Genomic DNA, 24,588 nt, shown 5'->3' on the forward strand with positions numbered 1-24,588 from the left:
GCAGAAAGTGGTGAGTAGTCGAGCTTGCATATGATTGGTCACCTTTCTTGCAAATATGAGCTGTCTGAAGAATCATGAAATCTCTGTAAGGTTTGAAAACTCATTTATGATATCAATTTGATAGGCCATGCCACATTATGGTTTTGGCCTTTGGTGATTCCAGAAATTTTATTTTATTTTCCTTTCTTGATCGCAAAGTTTGGACCATCCACCCACTATATAGTTCGGCCTAAACAAATTAAAATACAAGAGTTGATTTACATCCTGAAACTTAAGCTTGAGTTTAGGATACTTGCAATAAGGGCAGCATTGTGCTGCTGCCTCCTGTTGAATCGCAGCTGGTATTCCTACGCATAGGCCCCGATGATTGAGATATGCAATCTACAGTTTCAGAGACGTGGTCTATACTTTAAGAGAGTTTGCATGCCAAAAAAAAATGATTTATTTTTTTGTCTATTGGCTTGTTTTAACATTCAGATTAGTACTTAATATTTCTATAAAAATATTGTTTTAAAAAAAATAAATTCGACCAATTATATAAGAAAAAGAATTTTGAAAGTTTTCACTAATCATTAAAATTTTTTACTTCATTCTTCTTTTTATAAAACCGCTAAATCTTATTTCATTAAAATTAGTTTGTAATATTTATTATTATATATGCATAATGAGGGCATATATCAGAATATAGAAGATTAAAATTTTTAAAGGTACACAATAGATGTAATGGTCAAGCTTTTTTATTATGCTGTACTGATTGGTGGAAAGACAGCATCAATCATCCCCAAGCATCAATCATTGTATGACTTCAAAATCTTTAGACTTATAACAATCATGCAATCACTGCAGCCATATGGTAAAAAGGCTATCACTTATGTCGTGTATTTAAACCACTATTTTTGGAGCTTCAATTTTTTGAAAAAAGAAAAGATTAGTATATCGAGCCCATTTATCCCGGCAATTTTAAATCAGCCACCTGCTTCCCAGGAGAAATATTCCAACTCTAAAAAGATAAACATTGCAAATCTTATGCACTAAAAGATAAAGGTTACAAATATCTTACAACACTTTTCTTTAAATAATCTATAAAGCTAAAGGTAGAATCTGACCATTTTTTATGTAAAAAAGATACAATAAAGAAAGAACTTCGATGGCAATGAGAGAAACTCAAATTTTGATGGCAAGAACTCCGATGAACGTGAGAGAGAAAGAAGGGCAGCCTATGGTGGAGAAGGAAGTTGAGTGAATGGTTTTGATTCTGAATAGAGGAGTGAAAGAGAGGGATTGAGAGAGATCGAAAAAATTTTCAGAGAAGGTAGAGATATTAGTTTCCAACAAGATCTATTAATCTATTATCCACTTTATGGCAAAAAGATAATTTCATAATTTTAATTATTTTATTTAAAAAAATGATTTTGGCTAATCATGTCAGCTGAATCGCTATGTTAAAGATATGTATATATAATATATATATATATATATAAGTGTTTGTGAGGGCATGCACTCAAATATCAATTTAGAGAGGGCATTACGCCCGCAACTTTTTAATATTTAGAAAAGGTTATATTATAAAATTCAAGATTTCTTTTTTAACGTGTATACCCTTCTTAAATTTAATGAAATACGCATGAATGCCCTTGCAAATTTGTTATCTGCATGTATATCCCTATAATATTTCTTTTTGCGGGTTTACAGTTAAGGTGATTTCGGTTATTTCAATTTTAAATCACTATCTTCTTACCAACTTTGATGGCATGGGTACATATATAAAAGAAGTTTTTTAAAAAAAAGGCAGGGTGCACAAACAAAGCAAGTTCTTTGTAAGGGTATATAATAAAATATCAATTTTAGAATGGTATTCTGCATAAATTCTAATATTTAGGAGGGTATGTATGTAAAAAATTCTTATTTTTGTATATAAATTATTTTTTTCCTAAACCACCTCTGTTCATCTTTATCTAATTCATTGGTTTTCAAGAAAATATGTTTTTATAGTGTCAGATGAAAAGTTGTCGAACCTTATCGAGCATCTATAATTTTACTTGATGGTTTGTGCAGTAGAAAAGTGAATAAGAAATCCATATTTTGAAATGTAAACAATACGATGAAGATTTCTTAACAACAAATATAAATAACAGAACGAAAAACAATAGAAATAATATAAGCTGACCAAAGATTGATCAAATAACAACCTATGCCTCAATAAGATCTATGCCTATATATCAAAGATTCAAGAAAAATAAAAACATATGAGAAAAAACTTATGAGAAGTAAGGGAGCATTTGATCTTTGATATGCATACTTAGATTGCGTTCTTGCCCATGTGCGCAACAGGGATACGACCTCTCTAGAGATCCATCCAGACATGGAAGACTTCTTAAGAGTGATGGCTAAATGAAAAGAAATGATAGATATACATCTTTGAGATACATCTTTGAGAACTTCTGAGAGAGTCAAGAAGACTGAGAAGGAATAGGCATAAATTAAATGCAATAGGGCCTACGGAATAACATATTGAAGCCTATCTGCAAGCCTTCCAATTAATTCTTTTACTTGATTTTCTACTTTTGTTACTTTAAACATATATTTAGAATCCGTGGTTTTTTTTTAACATAATTTGTTAGTGGATCCACCCCCCTTTCTTATCTTAATCATTGCCCTTAATACCCCACATGTATGTCATGCATGCTAAATACTAGGGCATGACACAATCTAAGTAGGAAATCCTTATTTAGGTTTTGAGTCTTACAAAATAATATAATACATCACCCCTCATAGGGTAAAATTATGGAAAGCTCTTTTTATTAGTGGTGAAACTAGTTGGGTCAGATCAAGTTAGACAAATAAATAAAAGACCTTGATCTATACTTGACCCAACCCGATATTAGGTTGAGATCCATCTACCGATATCCGCCCATAGGTCAGCCCTTGACTTAACTTGTTTGGCTTATAACATGGTCTATTTTGTAAGGCTCATTCCTCGGGAGATCCCACTTAACATGTTCAATCCAATACTTCAAATTTTTAATGATATTTTCAATATTAATTAAATAATTAATATCCCTATCCAAGTTCATGACTCAAACCTGGTCTGAAATATCTCAACCCCTATAGAACTCTACCATCATGATCGTGTTGGATCAAAGCTTTGATCCATATCAGATATATTCGAAATTTGAGTCAAGATATTTGACCTATACCAACCTAAATTGAAAAATCAGCGAGCAAACCTCTCCCAAATAGGTTCTGGTTAGGTTTTTAGGTTGGATCATTTTTGCCACCCCTACTTTGGACCATCTGATATGAGGTTGCACAAATTTCAAAGTTAATTGTATTTTTAAAGAAGCCTATTGTGCTATGTTGTATTAGATTTGTGAAATGACTATTAAATTTGACAATATTGTTTCTTTATAAGGTGAAGCTCACATAATTATTTCTCTTTTACTATTAGTATTAATATAATTAATCAAAAGTCTGGATAGGGAAATAATTTAGCATTAGCTCATCTATACAACTGATAAGAGGATTAACAACCCATGAACCGTCCATTTGGCTGATCAGATCATGACCGTCTGATTATGTTATCCGACCCACGAAGCGGAGCCCGTTAATCGGACGGTGTTCACTTCTCCTATATACGCTATCGAGCGGTCGCAAGGGAATATCCGGTAGCCTGAGCCCTAAGGCCTCCGCTATATATCCAGAAAACCCTAATCCCCAGGCTTCCCTCCGCCTGTTAGGGTTTGCTCTTCGCTCCAGACCTCCCTCGAGAGCCGTCCGCCGCACCCGCTGCCACCGCAACCACCGCCGCCATGGGTCGTATGCACAGTCACGGGTAACCTTCCGTCTTCTCCCCAATTCCTCCTTGTCTCTCCCCCTTCTTCTTCGTTTATACCATTTCTCTCATCTCTTTGTTCTTTGGTCGCAGCAAGGGTATCTCATCGTCGGCGTTGCCGTACAAGAGGACTCCTCCGAGCTGGCTCAAGATCTCCGCGCAGGACGTGAGCCATCTCTCTCTCTCTCTCTCTCTCTCTCTCTCTCTCTCTCTTTTTCCTCTCTCGATTTGTTCTTTTTTGATGTTCTAATCGGTTTTGGATGCGTTCGATATCCCAGGTGGAGGAGAACATCTGCAAGTTTGCAAAGAAGGGACTGACGCCGTCGCAGATTGGTGTTATTCTCCGTGATTCTCACGGTATTGCCCAGGTGAAAAGTGTCACCGGGAGCAAGATTCTCAGGATTCTTAAGGCTCATGGTATCATCTTTTTGTGTTGTTTGGTTTTTGGTTGGGTTTCTATGGTGTTGTTTTGTTTAAAGTTCTGATTTTTATTTGAATGTGGTTGGCAGCGCTTGCACCAGAGATTCCGGAGGATTTGTACCATTTGATTAAGAAGGCGGTGGCGATCAGGAAGCACTTGGAGAGGAACAGGAAGGACAAGGACTCCAAGTTCAGGTTGATTCTTGTGGAGAGCAGGATCCACCGCCTGGCTCGTTACTACAAGAGGACCAAGAAGCTCCCTCCTGTATGGAAATAGTGAGTTCTTGCTCTGCTCTTTATTTTTGTTATTCCTTAAAGTGGTATTCCATGTATGGTGTATTGGTCTATGTGTGATCGCAATTGGTGATACATTAGAATATATTATGTTTGGCTAATTGATGTGAAAAAGGTAGTGATTTTTGGCTGTAGAAACTTCATAAAATGTTTTAGTTTCTTTTGATTTGCAGATTGGACTTTATAGAGTTAATCGTGGTATTTCTTTATGTATGTATTATAAGGGAGCGATTGATCTGTATTATTTGGCAGTCTGTATGGTAATTGGTTTATGAAAATGCATCTACATTAGGATTTCTCAGAAAGCATAAGCAGTAAGATTTGCAGTCAAAACAATGTGTTATTAACTCTTAATGAAGGGACATATGAAATCTTTGTCGTATGTTAAGGTGTGAATGCCCTCTTCTCTATAGGCTTCTATGTATTCTAAAATTTATCAGTCTGTGTGTGCATAATTTGCTTAAGAAGGTACCTGTTTTGAATTTATGTGGTCATAACAACACATTGTTGCTTTTGTATTTCAAGGTTCATGGACGTTAGGAGTTGAGTATTGCTAATATGAGAATGTAATTTTGTAAGTTCTTTACTAGTAAACCTCTTGTAGGGTGCATTCTTATGCATCATATTGTGATGAAATTTAATGGTTTTACACATTTCAAGAATTTAAGGTTCTGATTCTATTTTACCAGGCATTTGGTTGTCTTGTAGAATTTTGCAAAAGCCCTTTGAGTCATTGAATTCATCATCTTTTATTATTTTTTCCCTATTTTCTGGCATTCTGTTTTCACAGCCAAAGGTCTCTTGGAAGATTCCAATTTTGAAAATTCAAAAATTTTTAAGTTCAGACAAATGATAAAATCATGAGTTTTGAACTTAAAAACTTAACATGGCCTTAATGATAGAATGTATTTTTAGTTAAAATGTTATTTATATTTATGTCAAATTTTGGTTTGGTCCAATGCTTGACAGCATGACATTTGAACTGTCATTCTAACTTTATCAACAAATTTTTGTTTTATAAATAGTGAAGGATAAAGATTGTTGAATTGCTCAAGTATGGAGATAGTTAAAAGAAAAATAACCGAGAAAGTGAGGCAATGATTAGTTTGCAAATGCAAAAGGTAAACGTTTTAAGTGTCGAGAATTCTACTTATGCGTGTCAAGAGGACTAGGATTGATAACTTATTTTTGTCCAGACAATAGTGGTTGCTGTAAATAAGTTTTCTTGCATCCATTTTTTTTTTTTTTGAGAAAAGGTAGGTGGTTACCCCCCACTCAGCCATCAGGGCGTAGGCAGGATTTGAACCTTGGTCATTGAGTACCATCCACAATGATTTTACCAACTTGACAATTGGATTTTCTTGTTATTTCTGTCATCCTTGCCAGATTTGTCTTCCTACTTTTCATTTTTCTACTTTATTAAGATTAATGGTTTTTATTTTAATCTGCTTAAAATGTAGGATGAATGTTCTCTCTCTCTCTCTCTAAAATTCTTATTTTGCTTAAATAACAGTAAGGCTGTCCCACCTCTAGTCAATAGAAAGATTTTATTGTTTCTTTGTTTCAATTTGGGGCTTGAAAGAAACACTGCTTGCTTTTGTTTGAAGAAAAAGCTGGACTGGTGGCTGACTTTATTGTTTAATCAGCAAATATTATGAGAATTTGGATTCAAAATCCAACTGACCAACTGTACTTTCTGGTTGGTTTCTTGTGGACCTATATTTAATGACTCCTGCTAACCTAATTTTACATAAGCCTCTTGAACCCAACATAACCCTTCTATTCTTTTGTCTGAGAAGAGCCACGCTGTTAAGTTATGAGTCAGTTAATATCCATTGGATGAAACTGCGGGCCTATATATAATGACTCAACCTAACCTAATTTTACATAAGCCTCTTGAACCCAACATAAATTATCTTGACCCCTCTATTCTTTTATCTGAGAAGAGCCGCCCTGTTAAGTTATGAGTCAGTTAATATCGATTGGATGAAATTGTGGGGATAAGAGGCTGCTTGCTGGGTTGAGATGATGCTTTGCCGCAGATCTAGCTAGTAGTAGTGTAAATGAAGTGGGAAAGTTTATTATTTTCTTGAGTGAAGTTTTTCCTTTTTTTGGTTGAAGATTTTGTTCTTTATTTCCTTTCCTGGTTGTTTTTGGGAAATATGTTGTACACCAGTTATTTGTATGGTTTTAGCCTAAGATAAGAGCAGAAGACATGTTTAGGAAGAGGTTAGCGTGTGATTAGATCTTTTAAATATCTGCTGCATGGTTGAGGCAAGTGATTTATGGATTTTGCAGGTTTCCATCAAGGAACTCCTGATCTCAAATTTACTGCAGTGTTTGTCATGCTTGCTAGCTTAATTTACTGGTGTATTGACAAATTGTAGAAACTCCGATAGATGGTGTAGTTTCAGGAAGGTGTTGCTAAAATGTGCCTAAAATATTTATTTAAGTAGCCTTTTATCTATTTGCAAAAAATTGTTGCAAGCAGCTTCTGTTCAATAAATCATAACCTGCTATCTTGTTTTCTGTTTTTGATTTCATGTTACCATTTGCACTGTCTTTGTATATGTCTAACATTCATAAAAGGTTTATATAGTTGTTTTGTTCCAGAAGATTTAGAACTTAAGACCTTTTCTAGAATCCAATTATCCTTGTAGACTTGTAGTCTTGTCTAAAACCAATGTTTTGAATACCGAGATGGGATGGAACATCCAGTGTCTCAAGTGTTGGGACACGGGCATCCCATTCCATAGAAAAACCAGTATGGCTGATTCCACTGTATTTAAGACATTGCTGAAATCCATATCCAGAGACTTTTTTCGCACAATATTTAAGTTGATTGTTGCTTTCATTCTCTTTCATTGTTTTCCTAATCACTGTCAATTGATTTTTATTGTTTAAACAACGGTTTATGTCTGCAGAATAATTATCTCTCTCCTTTTGGTGCACACGTGCTCTTATTGCTTTTTTGAAGTGTATTTATGTCCCTGCCAACATTTATGTCCAAATGTGTTCATAAGTATCTGTACTAATGAATAATTGGTCTGTTTGTCGTAAGATGATTCTTGAGGAGTTTATTTTCCCCGTCAATAGATCTGTTAGCTCCACTGGTTGTCACCCAACTCTCCGTAGGAGATGTCCTTCATTCAATCCTAGATGATGGCAAATGGCCACCATATTGCTCAAAAATATTAAAACAAATTCCTTGAATGCAACAGGAAATTTTGTTGGACCTTGAGGACATCTACTTTGTCATAAATTACATGCTTGCATGTCTCCATTTATATTGATTCATGTGCCCCACATTGTGTATGCATGCATGCTTTTGCATTTTATATATCACTGTGTGTGTATAGATGCTTTTGCATCATATAGATATATATTTCCATTGATATTTGAAATTTGCATTGTCAGATTGGTGTGTGATAACTTTCTATCATTTGACTACATACGGTTCAAAGCAAGTTCTCTCTCTTTACCGAAGAGAGAGAGAGAGAGAGAGAGAGAGAGCAAGTTTTCTCTATTTGTTGCACACTGTTCAGTTAATGGTGCTGGGAAGATGGTTCTTGAATTACAAAACTTTACCAGGGAACAAACACTGTTCTCATCTTTTTGGCATTCTGGCATTGAGCTGTTTCTTTATGTTTTTGTCATGAACTTGATTGATAATAATTATGTGTTAATTTGCAGTTAACGCCTTAATGTCAACCCTCATCCTCTCGTGTTTATCATCACTTAATGGTTTCTGTATTCTTTTAACACCTGCTTTGCTCTTGTGCAGTGAATCCACCACCGCCAGCACTCTTGTGGCGTAGGCTTTAATCTCTGCAGCCTCATGGATGCTTATGCTTTGCTAGAGGGAGAAAAATTTGTCTTTGTTTTTGCCAAAATATGACAACCTTATCTATGCTCTAAATTAGTGGACATTATTTTTGTTTTTAATCTGTTTGTTCTTGGATAAGTAATGGTTGGATATTTAATTATTTTGGAACACGTCGTATGCTTGCTATTGGATGAGTACCTGAACCAAGATTTTGCAGAATTCAGATCCAAGCCCAATATGTACCAGTACTCATAATAGACTGTTGGCTGCCAGAAATGGGGTGCTATCAGTTACGTTTTAGGATGTTTTGGATCCTTGGACAACGAAACGTTTTAATGTTTGGGAGTTTAAACCGGCTCCATTTGATTAATTGATATGTGCAGAAGATAAGCATGGTAATTAGGATATTATGGTGCTGGAAATCGATTCTCCTGGATTCCTTTATTAAAGAAGGCTTGCTTGCTTCTATTATCAATGAAGCGTGTTATCAGGTGATTTTATGGCTTGCTTGCTTGACTCACTCGAAGTCAGAATCTACCGTCTAACGTTCATGCCTGGTTCTCAGAAATCAGAAGTTTACTCATTGTTACAGCATTAAACGCTGGCATACAACTGTTAGAACCCTTGTTTGGCAGCTAGAGTTTCTGGGTTCATGCAGTGCATGGTACTTCTCCCAGTATTTAAACCTAGGAACCTGTCAAATAAAAGAAATTATTGAAGGCTATTGTTCGCCGAGTTATATTGCCACTGACAAGTTCCGACACGAACTCATATTGTCTTATGACATTGACTTTCATGTGACAATCCCTGCATCAACTAATGAGGGTAGCATGCTCGAGAGTATCTATGGCATTGATCTCATCTTTAATCCCTCCTGGTTAAGCTTAAGCTTAAAAGATTTAGGCCCTGTTTGGGGGAGTTTTTAAAAAATAGAGCGTTTAAAAGCTGTTTGCTGTTTGATAACTACATTTCTACAGTGGTATTTTAACATGTGTTTAGTAAAAAAAAATGGAGAAAGTACTTTTGTATGACAATATGACCATAAAGAACATTATTAGTATTATACAACAGAGTATAACAAAATATGATATGTATTAATACATAAATATATATATATAGTATAATATTAATGTAATATAATATAATATTATTATAATATATTACTATAACATTATGTATTATAGGATAATAATTTAATATAATATTAAATTACTTAACATAACATATAATATAATATAATATTTATAATATAATACAATAATAAATGTATAAAAAATTATAATTATTAGTATAAATTAATTTTTCATCTTTCTGATGTTCATTTATTTCTCCAACAAATTTTCTACCTAGGTGATAAAATTAGTTAAATAATTACTAATATTTGTATTTATTTATTTATTTAGATTAGATTATTTGCCACTCACTCATTAATTTCCTTCTAATTTATTTTATTTAGTTATTTATTTATTATTTTATTTCATTGAAATATATTTATTTATTATCTTATTTTATTTATTTATTTATTCGTTCATTGGTATATATATTTATTTATGCGTTTATTTTTTCTTTTCTTTTCTTTTTTCTTTTCTTTTCTTTTTTTTTTCTTTTCTTTTTTTTTCTTTCCTTTTCCTCTTTTTCTTTCCTTTTCTTTTTCTTTTCTTTTTCTTCTCTTCTTCTCCTACCTTCCTCTGTTCTCTTATTTATTTATTTTATTTATTTTTTTCTTTTCTTTTTCTTTCCTTTTCTTTTTTTTCTCTCTTTTTTCTCTTTCTTTTTCTTTTTTTCTTCTCTTTTTTTCCTTTTATTCTTTTTTTTTTCTTTTTTCTTCTCTTCTTCTCCTTCCTTCCTCTCTTCCCTTCTTCTCTTTTCTTATTCTCCCATGAGGCCGGCGGCCGCGGCTCGCCAGGGCCGGCGGCTGGCCGTGGCGCAGCGAAGCCCCACACCCGACTGCCATGGGGGCTTCGCTGCGACTCACCACCCCGGTGCCGTGGCTGGGACGCCGCGGTCCTGCGGAGGACGGAGGCCCTGCCACCCTATGGCCGAGCCCGGCCACTCCACAGGCCGGTCGGCCGCATGCCACAGGTGGCGTTTTGACTGCCTGCGGACGGGTCGCCGGCGTGGTGGCTACTACCATGGGCAGCCACGAACTCCTAAAAGAAAAAAAAAGAAAAAAAAAAAAAGAAGAGGAAGAAGGAACAGAGGCGACGGTGTTGAGATGAAGAAGTAAAAAAAGAGGGAGAGGGAGGGAAATGGGTGAGAGAGGAAGAGGTGGGATGAGAGTTTTGGAAAAAAAAAGTGAAATCTAAATGGAGGTATTTTGGTCAAAAAAATAGCTTCTCGACAAAGCGAAAAATAGTATTTTCGGAAAACCCCAAAATGGAGTCCCAAAAAGCTATTTTCAGCTTTCTGGAAAAGGTGAAACAGCTTCCCAAAATTTTTACCAAACATCCTTTTTCATCCAAAAGTACTTTTGGAGGGCCAGAAAGTATTTTTTGACCCTCCAAAAGCTTCTCCAAACAGGGTCTTAGACTACAGCCCATTATACATTGGACGTTTGTAATTAGATGCATCTTGAGGAGAGAGGAGCAAGAGCTCCTCACTTAAATGAAAATTGCGATTATGACGCTCATAAATTCTTAAAACTATATAATAGTTTTAATATTTCATTCATATGAAAGCATTCACATGTTCATAATGTCCCCATATAACAAGTTTTATGCTTGAACAAAATACCTAGCACTTAAAATTATTTTCTTGATCTTAGAATTCCCTGTCTTATTGTATCTTAGTACTTCCTAATCCTCTTTAACAATTATAATTAGCCGCATTAAATTGATGTCATCAAAATGTGTCAAGCGTTCAATTCAGTTGGATTTAGTGCTTTGATAGCAATGACAATTTTAAATATTTGAATTCTCTCTAATATTTTCTATATCTTCTACTTCTAATTTATTCATGTTTTATGGTTTCCCATGAAGCAATCTAAACAAGAAATTTGGTGCTCAAACATGACACGAACCCATAAAAATCTGCAAAAAGGAGAATTATACTGTTCGCTAGATTTTTTCCTTCCTGTATTGATTCATGAATACAGAAAATAACAACATACGATACTGCAACAGGAAAGGCAATCTATGTTTTGATTTATTTCCCAACTTGCTCAGATTCAGCATTGGAAAACAGCCTAACTTTCGTTTATTTTAGGAATTATTTTATTTTTTTAAGAAAATTTAAAAATACTTTTTCAGGCAAATAATATTTTGTTATAATCACTACAACGGTCGATGATTTCAACCGCCTGATAACGCGTTCTAGCATCCCGGCTTACTTCCCATCCGCAATCCAACGGCTGCATCAGGACCAGCAAATGGCACACGAATCACGATGCGGCGGACCAGCAACGAAAGAAACCCTAAACCCCCCTCCGTCTCAGCTGGGAAGGATATAAGAGAGAGCGATCTATTGGAATCCGCAGCGGCGCCGCTCTCGAACTCCTCCACTCCGAGATAAGAACGGAGGCGTCCCACGGCCCTCTTCGCCTTCGCTTAGGGTTAGGGCTGGGTTTAGGGTTCTCTTCCGTGATCTTTCTCTCGTCGGACGATCAAAAGGGAGAGCTATTTTTGGTTGAGGGATGGCGTATGCTGCGATGAAACCCGCGAAGGCTGGGCTGGAAGAGCCCCAGGAGCAGCTCCACCGTATCCGAATCACCCTCTCCTCCAAAAACGTCAAGAATCTCGAGAAGGGTACCCCCTCGATCCATCTCATCTCATCGATCCGATCGGTTTTTGATCCATTTGATCTTTTGATCGATTTTATTGTTTCTGGGTGCTGTTGGCTGCAGTTTGTGCGGATCTGGTGAGGGGAGCGAAAGACAAGAGTTTGAGGGTCAAGGGACCGGTGAGGATGCCCACCAAGGTTCTCCACATCACCACCAGGAAGTCCCCCTGTGGTGAAGGTGACGCCTTTTCTCCTTCTCTCTCTCTTCTGCTTTCTTATCTCTTTTATGTTGCTCGGAAATATCTTACATGGGTTTCTAATCCGTCTTGAAATGGATATCAACTCTTCCCTTCTTGTACTTCCTAGCAAAGTTTTTTCCTGTTCCATATGTTCTTTTGGATTACAGCATTAGGTTATCTAAGATCTAACTAACAAGGTAGACCACTACGAACGATGAAGCACTTGAAAAAAAAAGAATGGTTTCGCGGTCATCTTAGAACATAAAGTTGTATCAGTGAATTTGAAGAAATGGTAATATTTGTTACTTCTTCTACACTTCAAACTATTGCAAAATGTAAACTAAATTGACTTATGTATGCATGCCTTCATGATAAGAAGTTCTGAAGTGCCCTATGTCTGTTGTACAAGTAAAGAAGGATCATGTCATTTTTATATGGACTATTCAGTTTGGACTATTGTTTTCAACGTATTTAAGTTTATCGAGTTGATTGAATCGGGTTTTCATTTATTAGTGGAGAAAGATATGATCATGCGCGAATAAATATTGTCAAATAATAGACAAATTAAGCTGCGAACTGAGTAAATTTTTGGAGCTTAATGGTTGCTGATTTGACTGAGCACATGATGATATTAAAATACAATTAACTCTGAGATCTATGTCTTTGAAGTCTCAAAATCGAGCTTTTTAGGGCTGATGCTCGGTCAACGATGTATGGGGTATTCAACGAGCATATGGGGGTAAAAATCCTGAAAGGAGTTTGACATATGGGGTATTCAATGATGCATCATGTTGCAATCATTTTGATAACTATGTGTTTGTTCTGATGCGAGCATCTTGTGCCCGTGTCAACTGGTGCTGGCATTGTAAAAATTTTGCCACACCAAGCTGGCTTTAAGGATGTCTTTTTTGTGAAAAAAGATGCTAGAAGCATGATATGAAGTAGAATATTTAGCAAAATTTTAATTCAGCTTCCAACATTAACTTTTAGCAGTTATATTTGTAAAGGTAGTTTTATAAGTTGTGCATAGAGTGACTTTAGGTAATTTTATACAATATATCTTGAATCTGCATTTATGCCTCCATGAAGTGATGTAAATTGGTTTTGCTAAAGGCAAATTTTGGTTCTTCTGATTAAAAAATGATTGCATTTTATAGATAGTTACTGCCTGTATTGATGTAATGTAAATTACTAAATTGCATTTAATTTGATAGAACAAAATTTTATTAGGTATGCTAAATTCAAATATAAGTGACCAAATGAAAATAAAAATTAAGTATTTGTATATACAAGGCATTGGAGCATATTTCTCCATGACCTCCTTCTTAAACATCATACTTTGTATGGTAATAGTTGTTTAAATAGTCATAGTGGGACTTCAGGTGTTATTACTGGTTGTTGGATTTGACTGAGCAGATGATGATATCAATATCAATAGATGCTGAGATTTATGTCGATGAAGTGTCAAAAATCGAGCTTTTTAAAACTGATGCTCAGCCTAAATTGATCATTAGTGCAAAAACTAAAACTAGAAAAGCTAATATGTTACAGTTATGCAACAATTTGCAATCAGTTTTACCAATAGCTATTAATTTGGTTTCATATGCCTTGGAGGTCACTTGATGGTTTTGTTCAAAGTCATGCACTTCGGTTTATATGTCTACAGTTATGTTTCTGGAGTTTTTCTTTGCTGATTCTTCTTCTTCTTCTTTTTCTTCTTTTGGTGGTGATAGTGGTTGTTTGATAAATTAGCTGAGCAGATGATGATTTGAAGATGCCATTGATACTGAGATTTAAAGTTATGAAGTCGCAAAAATCGAGCTTTTTAAAACTGATGCTCAGTCCCATCACTACCTAGAATGCAGAATTTATAGACAAATATTTTTTTTTTACGGACAAATGATGATACAATTAGAAGTTATAAATTATAACTATTTAAACCTTCTTAAACATCATATTTTGTATGGTAATAGTTGCTTAAATAATCATAGTGGGACTTCAGGTGTTATTACTGGTTGTTGGATTTGACTGAGCAGATGATGATATCAATATCAATAGATGCTGAGATTTATGTCGATGAAGTGTCAAAAATCGAGCTTTTTAAAACTGATGCTCAGCCTAAATTGACCATTAGTGCAGAAACTAAAACTAGAAGAGCTAATATGTTACATGTATGCAACAATTTGCAATCAGTTTTACCAATATCTATTAATTTGGTTTCATATGCCTTGGAGGTCACTTGATGGTTTTGTTCAAAGTTATGCACTTCGGTTTATATATGTCTACAGTTATGTTTCTGGAGTATTTCTTTGCTTCTTCTTCTTCTTCTTCTTTTGGTGGTGATAGTGGTGGTTTGATAAATTGGCTGAGCAGATGATGATATGAAGATGCAATTGATACTGAGATTTAAAGTTATGAAGTCACAAAAGTCAAGCTTTTTAAAACTGATGCTCAGTCCTATCACTACCTAGAATGCAGAATTTATAGACAAGTATTTTTTTTTCAGGACAAATGATGATATAATTAGAAGTTATAAATTATAACTATTTAAACCTGTGCCTGTGCATTTATTTTCTATATTGCCTTTGTGGAAACCCTATTATTTGTTCAAGAACCATTTCTTTCAGTCAGAACTTTCTCTAAGCTTCTTGAGAATATGTTTTTTTATGTCTTAGATTAGCATGACTTACTAAAAATTGCGAAGAAATATCTTATTTTGTTTGTGATGGCTGTCACCTACTATGCTATACTATAAACCATAGGAATATTATTTTCTTTTGGGAAGGAAGAAGGTAACAAAGACAAAATATGCGTGAATTACATATTGATTGATTTTGAGAAATGTTCAAAGCATTGGAACTGGTGTCTTCATGCCAACCTGTTCATCAACCGTTATGGTTGTCTAGAGTAATTATTTCTCTGAGAAGGATTTGTTGAGAGGTGCGAGCAGATTATGCATTAATGTGTTTATACTGATTTATGTCTCTTACTCCACAACTCTTTTTTTATAATAATTTCAAAGAGTTATAACGGAGTGTGCCAAGTGGTTTTAGTTGACAAACTTTTTGAATGATTTCTTGTCGCCAAGGGAAAAAATGAAATTTATTGTTTTTTAGATATAGTGAAAATGGTAGACCAGAGATTAGGGCAGCCTAGTGTATGAGGCTTCCGACATTATGGGGTTCAGGGAGGGCCTGATGTATGCAGCCATATTCCCATATGCAGAAGGCTGTTTTCATGTGACATGACTTCTAGGTCACAGCAATTTTACCATTACATCAAGGTTTACTGAGTTTCAAACTGGCCACTACAATTTGTTTTTAGCTATTGTTGATTGAAAGATTGGAGGTAGTTCTCTGTTATATAACTCAGTTATGGAGATATATAGTAGACCTATAGCCCTACCGTATCCCTCAGTAAGAATTCATTGAAACTTTGTTATGTTCAGTTTTAGAAATAGCACTCCTATATTGCCATTTAGCCTTATTTACCATTTATTTTAGTCATGTTGTCCCATTTGATTTTGAACTAATAAGGTTGATTGAGGGATGGAACAAGTTTTTTTCTTTTTGATGGAAGGACAGTTATAGACAACTGAGTTCAATTATTACATTCTTTCAGCAAATTCTTTTTAGCCGAGACTTTCAAATTAATTTCCTTTTCTTCATTTTTCTCTGTAGTTTTTAACTGTGCAAACCTTTGGTTGCACTCGTGTTATTTCAGGAACCAATACCTGGGATCGATTTGAGCTGCGAGTACACAAAAGGGTGATTGATCTTACCAGTTCTCCTGAAGTTGTTAAGCAGATAACCTCAATCACCATTGAACCCGGAGTGGAGGTTGAAGTGACGATCGCAGACCAATGATTTTTTTTATTTATGCAGATTATTTCTGAGTTCTTTTCTGAGGCTTCTCCAACAATCATTTATCATCTTATAATACGTCGAGGAATCATTTTACCGTTTTAGTCTCTTATTTCTTGTATGTGACTGTGAACTCCCTGTTGCTTAGAAGATTTTTGAAATTTTGCCTATATACACCTACCATTTTGATGAAGTTCTGCTGGAGTCTTTGTGGGATCTCAAGTTGTTGGGTATCATATCACATCTTGAAGAGCCGGGAACATTCCATGGCCAAACTGAGGACTTCCGATTAAGGTGGATTACACATGACCATGGCTAAGCTATTTTGATTGAAGACTATTTTATAAAATTTCTTCAGGACTTAAAGACTAAAGAGGGCTTATAAAATAAATTGACTTTTACAAGCAAATGTTAGAACAATTATAGGCCGAACGTGGTAATCTTCAATATGGAAAATCAGAGAGATTGGAAATGAGACAACTCCACACCTCTCCTCTCACAAGGCAGGTTAAAAGCCAGGCCACGCACCTGTTTGAGGTTAGCCGATTGACAAGCATTATGGTAGGGTTACCGCATTTGTAATGCGATGGTCATTGGTTCTGTTGCTGGAAATTAGATCCGAGGGTGACCGCGGATCAAGGAGGAGGAGCTCCGACAGGGGGCGCGGCGGTAGGTTGCACTCTTCGGGGGACCTGCAAGAAGCTGATGGCCGGAGGTTCCGGTGCCGGCCCTCCGATGCTTAAGTTAGAGGGATTTTTTTTGGAGAAAAGAGAGAATGCGTGAGAGAAAAATCCTCCTCTCTCAGAAGAAAGAGTCCCCTTTTATAAGAGGGGTGCAAGTGTTACTTGTGACTGGACGTGACTGTGCGAATTAATGCGTTACCGTTATGATTGAACGTAATCGTGTGAAATAATGAGTTGCCGTGAATGGCCCGAGGTTTTGAACTGGCTGGAGGTTTGTTGAGATCGTGCGCATTTAATCGTTGACAGTCGCTGGGGCGGAGATCGTGGGATTGGATTCCGGATGAGGAGAAGGACTTCTTTTCCGGCGGAGTGGAGGGGTCTGCTTCGTCCTTTGACTGGGTCTCTTTTGGGGCTTGAGGTCGATCGGGCTCAGTTTAATTTGAGACTAAGGTTGCAAGGGTGCAAGCTCTGAGGTCGGGTGTCTCGAGGTCGAGCGCCTTGAGGGTTGCCGTCGTTGCGCTCGTCATCATGTGCCGGCGATATATCCACGTGTTTTGGGCAATCCATTTTTCCCCCAACACTATCCTCCGACTTCCGAGTTCGAACCGTTTGCGAGCTCGGGCGAAGGAAGTAATTATCTTCGTCACGCCGATGGCATCAGACGGCTTTGAATCGCTTCGCCATTTCGCGTGCTTTAGGGGCGTCTTTAATGAGCGCACGAGACGACGACTTTTTGCTTTTCGAGGTGGTCCCGGGCCGCGGGTTCATGATGGGGCTCCAGTATCCAATGAGATGCCGTTTCGATTCTACTTTTAAAGTGTCGATCCGAATTGATATGCTGTTTCAGTTTCTAGGGCCGACACGTGACGCCATCTAGACGGGAAGCGCGGTTTGGCCGTGCCGATCTAGACCGTTGGGAGGGTCTATATAAACCTTGGCATGGCCCTAAAAGCTCCCATTTAGCCGCCGCAACTTTTATCTTCTTCTTCCTTTCTTTTCTTCCGTTGCTCAACTCCTTCCGGCGGCGCTCCGAGGCGTTTTCTGGCGATCGCCTTAATCCCTTGCTTTCGGTCGTCGACGTTCTCAGTGAAATCCACAGTAAGTCTCCTACCCACGTTTGCTCGGAGGGCTGCCATTTTTCTTTTCTGTCTTCCTCTTCCTTTTTCTTTATTTTCTTCTATTTGGTGAGTGCGGCAATGTCAGGCGGTGCTTTATCTTCCAGTGGGGATCTTTCTCATAGGAGAGAGGTCGCACCGGAGATGGGCCGTGGCCCAGACGGAGTCAGATCAAATTTGGCCGAGGAGTTGGACTTGATCCAGGACTGGTTCTTCCCCCAGTGCGGGTTCCGCCTCGAGCCTGCGAGGCCGGAAGACCGAGTGACTAGACATCCTCCGGGCCGGATTGGGGTGTACGTAGAGACACTCTGGGCCGGCTTGCGGTTACCTCTGCACGGGTTCGTGAATGAGCTCCTGGCGGCATACCAGCTCGTCCCAATGCAGCTCGCTACGAACTCGTGGAGGACCATCGTCGGCTTCTTATTTCTTTGCCTCGCACACAGGATACCGGCCTCAATAAACGTTTTCCGTTAGTGTTTCATGCTGAAATCCAACCTTGTGGACGGAGGTGGCTTTCCCTTGCCCTTCGGGGCGGTAGGCCGTTCTTCCGAGGTGCTCCTTCCTCCATTCGTGGGTGGAAGGAGAAGTTTTTCTTCCTTTCCTCCGAGCGCACGTGGGAGTTCAACCCATCGTGGGGGCAGCCCCGGCTCAGGACCATCAACACACCCCCAAGCTTTCGGTGAGCGAGCAGAGGATTCTCGATGCTCTTCGCAGCCTCGGGGGAGACATTCTTCTGAATGACCTCATGAGCGAGGAGGCCCTGGTGAACGTTGGCTTGAGCTCGGCGCGCCCCGAGGGTAAGGGCAGCTGCATTGCTCCTCCCCTGTTTCGCCGTCCTTTGTCTTGCTTGTTTTCGTTTTTACTATCATTTTTGGTACTAATCTGACACTTGAGCTCTTTCTCCTCTTCAGACGTTGCAGAGATGGTGACCAGCAATGCGACCCTCCTCGCCAGATACAAGAAGAGAGTAGTCGAGGCCGGCAGGGCTCAACCCGTGCCCAGGAAGAAAGCTAGGCTGGCGTCGACTCCTGCCCCCGCTGAGGTGGGGCCCCCTGAGGTCGGGACTTCCAAGTTCATCCGGAAGGAAGCTCCCCCCGCCGAGCGCGCAAGCTCTTCCAGGGGCGCAAGGGATCCTGCGACCCCAGCTTGCCCGACCCCCGTTTCTCAATGACCTCGCCAGATCGTCCGCTTGCGGCGCTCGGGTCCCGAGCCGGGCAGCGGTCTCGGGGTACCGAACTCTTCTCTGCCGAGCTCCGCAGCGTCCAACCTCCTGAGCTCTTCAAGGGCTGACGTCCTGAGCTCGTCGAGGGCCGAGGGCCGCTCTGAGAGAAGGCCCTTTTGCCTAGAATGGTCGGTCTGTGAGGGCGATTCGGCCCTCCACGATACCAACGTCGCTCGCGAAGTAGTCCGCTGCACGCTGCTCCCTACCGACCGAGCCGAGTTCGAGGCTGCCGATATCGGCGGCCTTGTCGATCCGACCTACTGCTCCGCCGTCCAAGTAAGTCATCTTCTTGCTTTAAGTTTCATATCCTTTTGAATTCTCGACTTCTGCTCACCAGTATTTTCTTTTTTTTACAGCACCTTAATGAAATCGACATGTTGGTCGCCGTGGCGGCCGAATGTCAAAACAAGGCTCAAAGGAGCCAAAGGGGGCAGGAGGAGGCCGAGAGGAAACTCGGCAAAGCCGAGGCTGCGTGGAGGGAGGCCACCGCAAGGATGGAGGCTGCCGATGCCGAGCTACGATCCACGGTCGAGCGCCTCGATGAAGAGAAAACCTCGCATGCTCTAGCCAGGTCGGAGCCCCGCGCCTCTGAGGCGCGTTTAGTTGACACCTGCTCCGAGATCGCCGGCCACAAGTACGAGGCGGGGGTCCTTCGGCTGAAAATCGAGCAACTCGAAACTTTAGAAAGAAGGGCATTGGAGCAAGCCCAAAACACGATGCAGATCTTCCGCGAGTCGGACGAGTTTCGCGAGCTGATTAAGGAAGAGGCGGTTGACGGGCTTATCCGCGGTTTCGAGGATTTCCGGAGGCAGATGCTGATGATTTGTCCCAAGTTCGACCTCCACAGACTTCAGCCTCGTTTGGCGGTCATTGAAGACGATAACGAGCCCGAAAGTCCTGAAGATGATGGCGCGCTCAACGGTGCGCCTGAGAGTCCTAAGGCCGAACGGGGGGTCGTCGAGGCCGAGACCGAGGTGGCCAAGCAGACTGCTCGGGAAGCTCCCCCCGGAGAAGCTGTCGAAGGTGCTCCTGAAGGGGCTTCTAAAGCTGCTCCCGAGACCACCAGCGAAGCCCCAGCCGAGGCCACTACAGATGCCCGCGGAGACGGATCAGCAGAAGACCTCGGAGGAGCTCCTGCTGAGAATCTTAGTGTGATTGATGTGGATGACCTCGAGGTCTACGCCGAGGCCGCCGCTGTTTCAGAAATACCTTAGGACTTAGCGTTTTTTTTCTCTTTCTTTTTGTAAACGAGGTCGGCCATTGTATCCATTGTACGGCTAGCTTGGTCGGCCTCGGGATCGAATTTTATACTCAGCCTTGGGGCTCCCCATCAATGAAATGCATACTTTTTCAAGTCTCCTTATGTCTTCAAGTCTGTTTTCACTTGCGTATTTAATGAACTCTTATCGTTGATCGCTTGAATCGAACTCTACGCATCATTTGCTTTCACAGGTGATTCTGGTATTCTTTGGTGAATTTCATTGAGTCTTTTGACCCGGCTTCCGGAAAAATTCCGCCAAGTCTTTGGGCTCGGCTCCCGAAAGAATTCCGCCAAGTCTTTGGGCTCGGCTTCCGAACTTGGTCGGGCATCTATTTGGCGAGACTTGAGGTCGAGGAAGACTGAGCTTGAAGTTGGTGTAGCAGAGCATCCCGAACTTGGTCGGGGCATCTCGAACTTAGTCGAGGCATCCGAACTTGGCCAGGCATCACGCACGAGATCGAGGAAGCCTGAGTTCGTGGTCAACTCTGCGATGCTTCCCGAGGCAAAGGAAGACTTGGCTCGCGGTCGACTCTACGAGGCATCCCGAGCTTGGTCGGGGGATCATACGTGAGGTCGAGGAAGCCGGAGCTTGCGGTCGACTCTGCGATGTTTCCCAAGGCCGAGGGAGACTTGGCTCGCGGTCGACTTAGCGGGGCATCCCGAGCTTGGTCGGGGGATCATGTGCGAGGTCGAGGGAGCCTGAGCTCGCGGTCGTCTCTGCGATGCTTTTCGAGGCCGAGGGAGACTTGGCTTCCGATCGACTCAGCGGGGCATCTCGAGCTTGGTCGGAGGATCATGTGCGAGATCGAGGGAGCCTAAGCTCGCAGTCGACTCTGCGATGCTTTTCGAGGCTGAGGGAGACTTGGCTTGCGGCCGACTCAGCGGGGCATCCTGAGCTTGGTCGGAGGATCATGCGCGAGGTTGAGGGAGCCTGAGCTCGCGGTCGGCTCTGCGATGCTTTCCGAGGTCGAGGGAGACTTGGCTCGCGGTCGACTCAGCGGGGCATCTTGAGCTTGGTCGGGGGATCACGCGCGAGGTCGAGGGAGCCTGAGCTCGCGGTCGACTCTGCGATGCTTCCCGAGGCCGAGGGAGACTTAGCTCGCGGTCGACTCAGCGGGGCATCCCGAGCTTGGTCGAGGTCTTGTTGTTGAGGGAGACCGAGCTCGAGGTTGGTATTGCGGAGCATCCCAAACTTGGTCGAGGCACCCTGGAGTTCACAAGTAGATTAATCATTAGAAGAAGCATTGAATAATTAAAAGAAAAACATGAGAAACGCTCTATTGGTCATGTTCTCAAACACTGGAGACCCCTGGGGGGTGCTCTCCTGATAATTCATTCAGAGGTTTTCGAAGTGCCAGCTTTGGGGAATGGGGGTCCCTTCAAGAGACTCCAACTTATACGCTTCGGGCTGCTGGACTCGAGCGACTCGATATGGTTCTTTCCAGTTTGGGGCGAACTTCCCTTGCTCGGTGGGTTGAGAAGCTTCGGCTTTTCTTAGGACGAGATCTCCCACTTTGAAGAGCTTGACCTTTACCCTGGAGTTGTAGTACTGCGCCGCTTTCTGTTGATATCTTGCCATGCGGACTCGAGCAGTCTCCCTTGTTTCCTCGAGGAGATCCAAATTATTTTTGAGCTGGGATGAGTTGGAAGCTACATCATAGTTCTCCACCCTTAGTGACGGGAGCCTGATTTCCAAGGGGATGACCGCCTCTGTTCTGTAAGCCGGATTGAAGAGGGTTTTGCTGGTGGGGACTCGGAATGTAGTTCTATAGGCCCAAAGGACATTGTAGAGATCTTCGACCCATTACCCTTTGGATCGGTCGAGTCTGGCTTTGAGTTCCTGAAGGATGGTGCGATTTGTCACCTCGGTTTCTCCGTTCGTCTGCGGATGAGCGACGAAGGTGAAACGATGGTCGATGCCGAGCTCGAAGCAGAACTTCCTGAAGTGGGCGTTGTCGAACTGGCGGCCATTGTCAGATATGAGAACACGAGAGAGCTCGAACCCATAGATTATTGATTTCCAAACAAAATCTCGCATTTTTGGCTCGGAGATTTGGGCCACCGGTTCAGCCTCAACCCACTTAGTGAAGTAGTCGATGGAGACAATAAGAAACTTTCTTTGTCCCGTGGCCTGGGGAAATGGATCCAAGATGTCGATCCCCCATTAAGCAAATGGCTAGGGGGCGCTGATCGAGGTCAATGGGATTGAGGGTCGGCGCTGAATGTTGGCGTTTCGCTGACATCGATCGCACTTTTGGATGAAATTTACAACGTCTTTTTGGAGCGTGGGCGAATAATATCCTTGGCGTAAAATCTTGTGGGCTAGGGCACGACCCCATAGGTGGTTTCCGCAGATTTCTTCATGAACCTCTCGCATGGCGTAATCCACCTCTGAAGGGTGGAGGCATCTGAGCAGGGAAGAGGTGAATGACCTGCGGTTGAGCTTGCCTTCATACAAGAGGTATCGAGAAGCCTGACACTTGATCCGGCGGGCTTCGCTCTGCAGGTAGTTGACGAACGCGTCCATCCAGCTTGGTTCAGACTCGACGTAGAGAACTGGTTCAGGCTCCATGGTGCTGGGTGCTTGGAGATACTCGAGCGTTGTGGTCTTTGGGAGCTCGCTCATGCGGAAAGTTGACAATTTTGATAGCTGGTCCGCCCTTGCGTTTTCCGCTCTAGGAATGTGCTAGATGTCGAAAGAGCTCAGTGTGGAGGTGATGTCTCGCACCTTTTGGAGGTACTTTTGCATTGACGGCTTCCTCGCTTCGAAGTCTCCCAAAATCTGGTTTACGACCAGTTGGGAATCACTGAAGACCTTTAGAATCTCGACCTTGAGCTCCTTTGCCAACCTTAGCCTGACGACGAGCGCCTCGTACTCCGCTTCATTGTTCGATGCAGAGAACTCGAAGCGTAGGGCTTGCTCTGCGACCACCCCATCTGGGCTAGTGAGAATGAGGCTTGCGCCGCTACCCTCCGAGGTTGAGGAGCCGTCCACATGTAGAACCCATGGTTCCCCTGGAGTTTCCTCTCTTGGTGTGAGCTCGGGCTCGGGATCGTTTGATAAGGTGTATTCCACTACAAAGTCAGCGAGCACTTGGGCCTTGTTGGCTTCGTCTGATAAGGTCGAATTCTCCGAGCTCGATCGCCCACTTTACGATCCTCCTCGCACGATCTAACTGTTGCAGGATTTGTTTTATAGGCTGGTCGGTCAGTATGGCCATAGTGTGGGCCTGAAAGTAAGGTCAAAGTCTTCAGGCTGAGGTGAGTAGTGCATAGATTGTCTTTTCCAGCTTGGAGTATCGGGTCTCGGCGTCCCTCAGGACTCGGCTGGTGTAGTATACCAATCTTTGAGACCTGCCTTCTTCTCGGACCAGGACCGAGCTTACCGCCATCGGAGAGACGGCCAGGTATAGATAAAGGAGCTCGCTTTGCTGAGGCTTTGTGAGCAGTGGAGGGGAGGCAATGTAGCTTCTTAGCTCTTCAAAGGCTTACTGACACTCTTCTATCCATAGGAAGTCCTTCGGCCTTGTGAGGATCTTGAAGAACGGGAGACACCATTCGGCCGACTTGGAAACAAACTTTTCCAGGGCCGCAACTCGTCCGATGAGCCGTTGTACCTTTCTGACCGTTTTTGGTGGCACCATTTCTTGCAGTGCTCGGATCTTCTCGGGGATCGCTTCGATCCTGTGCTGAGTTACCACGAAATCGAGGAACTTGCCTAAGGTAACCCCAAAAGCGCATTTGATGGGGTTAAGCTTCATCTGATACTTCTTGAGGGTGGAGAACGCTTTATCGAGATTGGCGATGTGATGCTCCGCCGTCTGGCTCTTCACCAACATGTCGTCTATATATACCTCAATGTTTCGGCCTATCTGGTCTTTAAAAATCTGGCTGACTAGCCTTTGCTATGTTGCTCCAGCATTCTTCAGTCCGAATGGCATTACCTTGTAGCAGTAGAGGCCCTTGTCTGTGATGAAGGTTGTCTTCTCCTCATCCTCGGGCGCCATTTGGATCTGATTGTACCCCGAGAAGGCGTCCATGAAGGTCAGCAACTAGTGTCCCAAGGTGGAGTCGACAAGCTGGTCGATCCTGGAAAGAAAAAAACTGTCCTTTGGA

General features: G+C 41.3%; 2 protein-coding genes and 5 non-coding genes across 7 annotated transcripts; all 7 read left to right on the plus strand.

Annotated features, from left to right (window-relative positions):
* Positions 1-3,664: 3,664 nt before the first annotated feature.
* LOC103717397 (40S ribosomal protein S13) lies at positions 3,665-8,558 on the plus strand. The gene is made up of 5 exons (XM_008805765.4): positions 3,665-3,832; positions 3,926-3,998; positions 4,111-4,249; positions 4,342-4,528; positions 8,331-8,558. The coding sequence occupies exons 1-5, from the start codon at positions 3,810-3,812 to the stop codon at positions 8,362-8,364; spliced, it is 456 nt and encodes a 151-aa protein (XP_008803987.1). The 5' UTR covers positions 3,665-3,809; the 3' UTR covers positions 8,365-8,558.
* A 3,260-nt stretch (positions 8,559-11,818) lies between these two features.
* Positions 11,819-16,384, plus strand: LOC120108538 (40S ribosomal protein S20-1-like). The gene is made up of 3 exons (XM_039122169.1): positions 11,819-12,115; positions 12,214-12,327; positions 16,052-16,384. Exons 1-3 carry the CDS (start codon positions 12,004-12,006, stop codon positions 16,192-16,194), a joined length of 369 nt encoding a protein of 122 aa, XP_038978097.1. The 5' UTR covers positions 11,819-12,003; the 3' UTR covers positions 16,195-16,384.
* LOC120108543 lies at positions 12,945-13,030 on the plus strand. Its single transcript, XR_005509847.1, has one exon. It is a non-coding gene; the product is annotated as a small nucleolar RNA SNORD36 (small nucleolar RNA).
* Positions 13,739-13,824, plus strand: LOC120108540. The gene has a single exon (XR_005509844.1). It is a non-coding gene; the product is annotated as a small nucleolar RNA SNORD36 (small nucleolar RNA).
* Positions 14,083-14,169, plus strand: LOC120108541. Its single transcript, XR_005509845.1, has one exon. It is a non-coding gene; the product is annotated as a small nucleolar RNA SNORD36 (small nucleolar RNA).
* LOC113462314 lies at positions 14,359-14,444 on the plus strand. The gene has a single exon (XR_003384470.2). It is a non-coding gene; the product is annotated as a small nucleolar RNA SNORD36 (small nucleolar RNA).
* LOC120108542 lies at positions 14,696-14,782 on the plus strand. Its single transcript, XR_005509846.1, has one exon. It is a non-coding gene; the product is annotated as a small nucleolar RNA SNORD36 (small nucleolar RNA).
* Positions 16,385-24,588: the final 8,204 nt, after the last annotated feature.

This window comes from Phoenix dactylifera, unplaced genomic scaffold (assembly GCF_009389715.1).
Source record: "Phoenix dactylifera cultivar Barhee BC4 unplaced genomic scaffold, palm_55x_up_171113_PBpolish2nd_filt_p 001384F, whole genome shotgun sequence".
NCBI classification, from domain to species: Eukaryota; Viridiplantae; Streptophyta; class Magnoliopsida; order Arecales; family Arecaceae; genus Phoenix; species Phoenix dactylifera.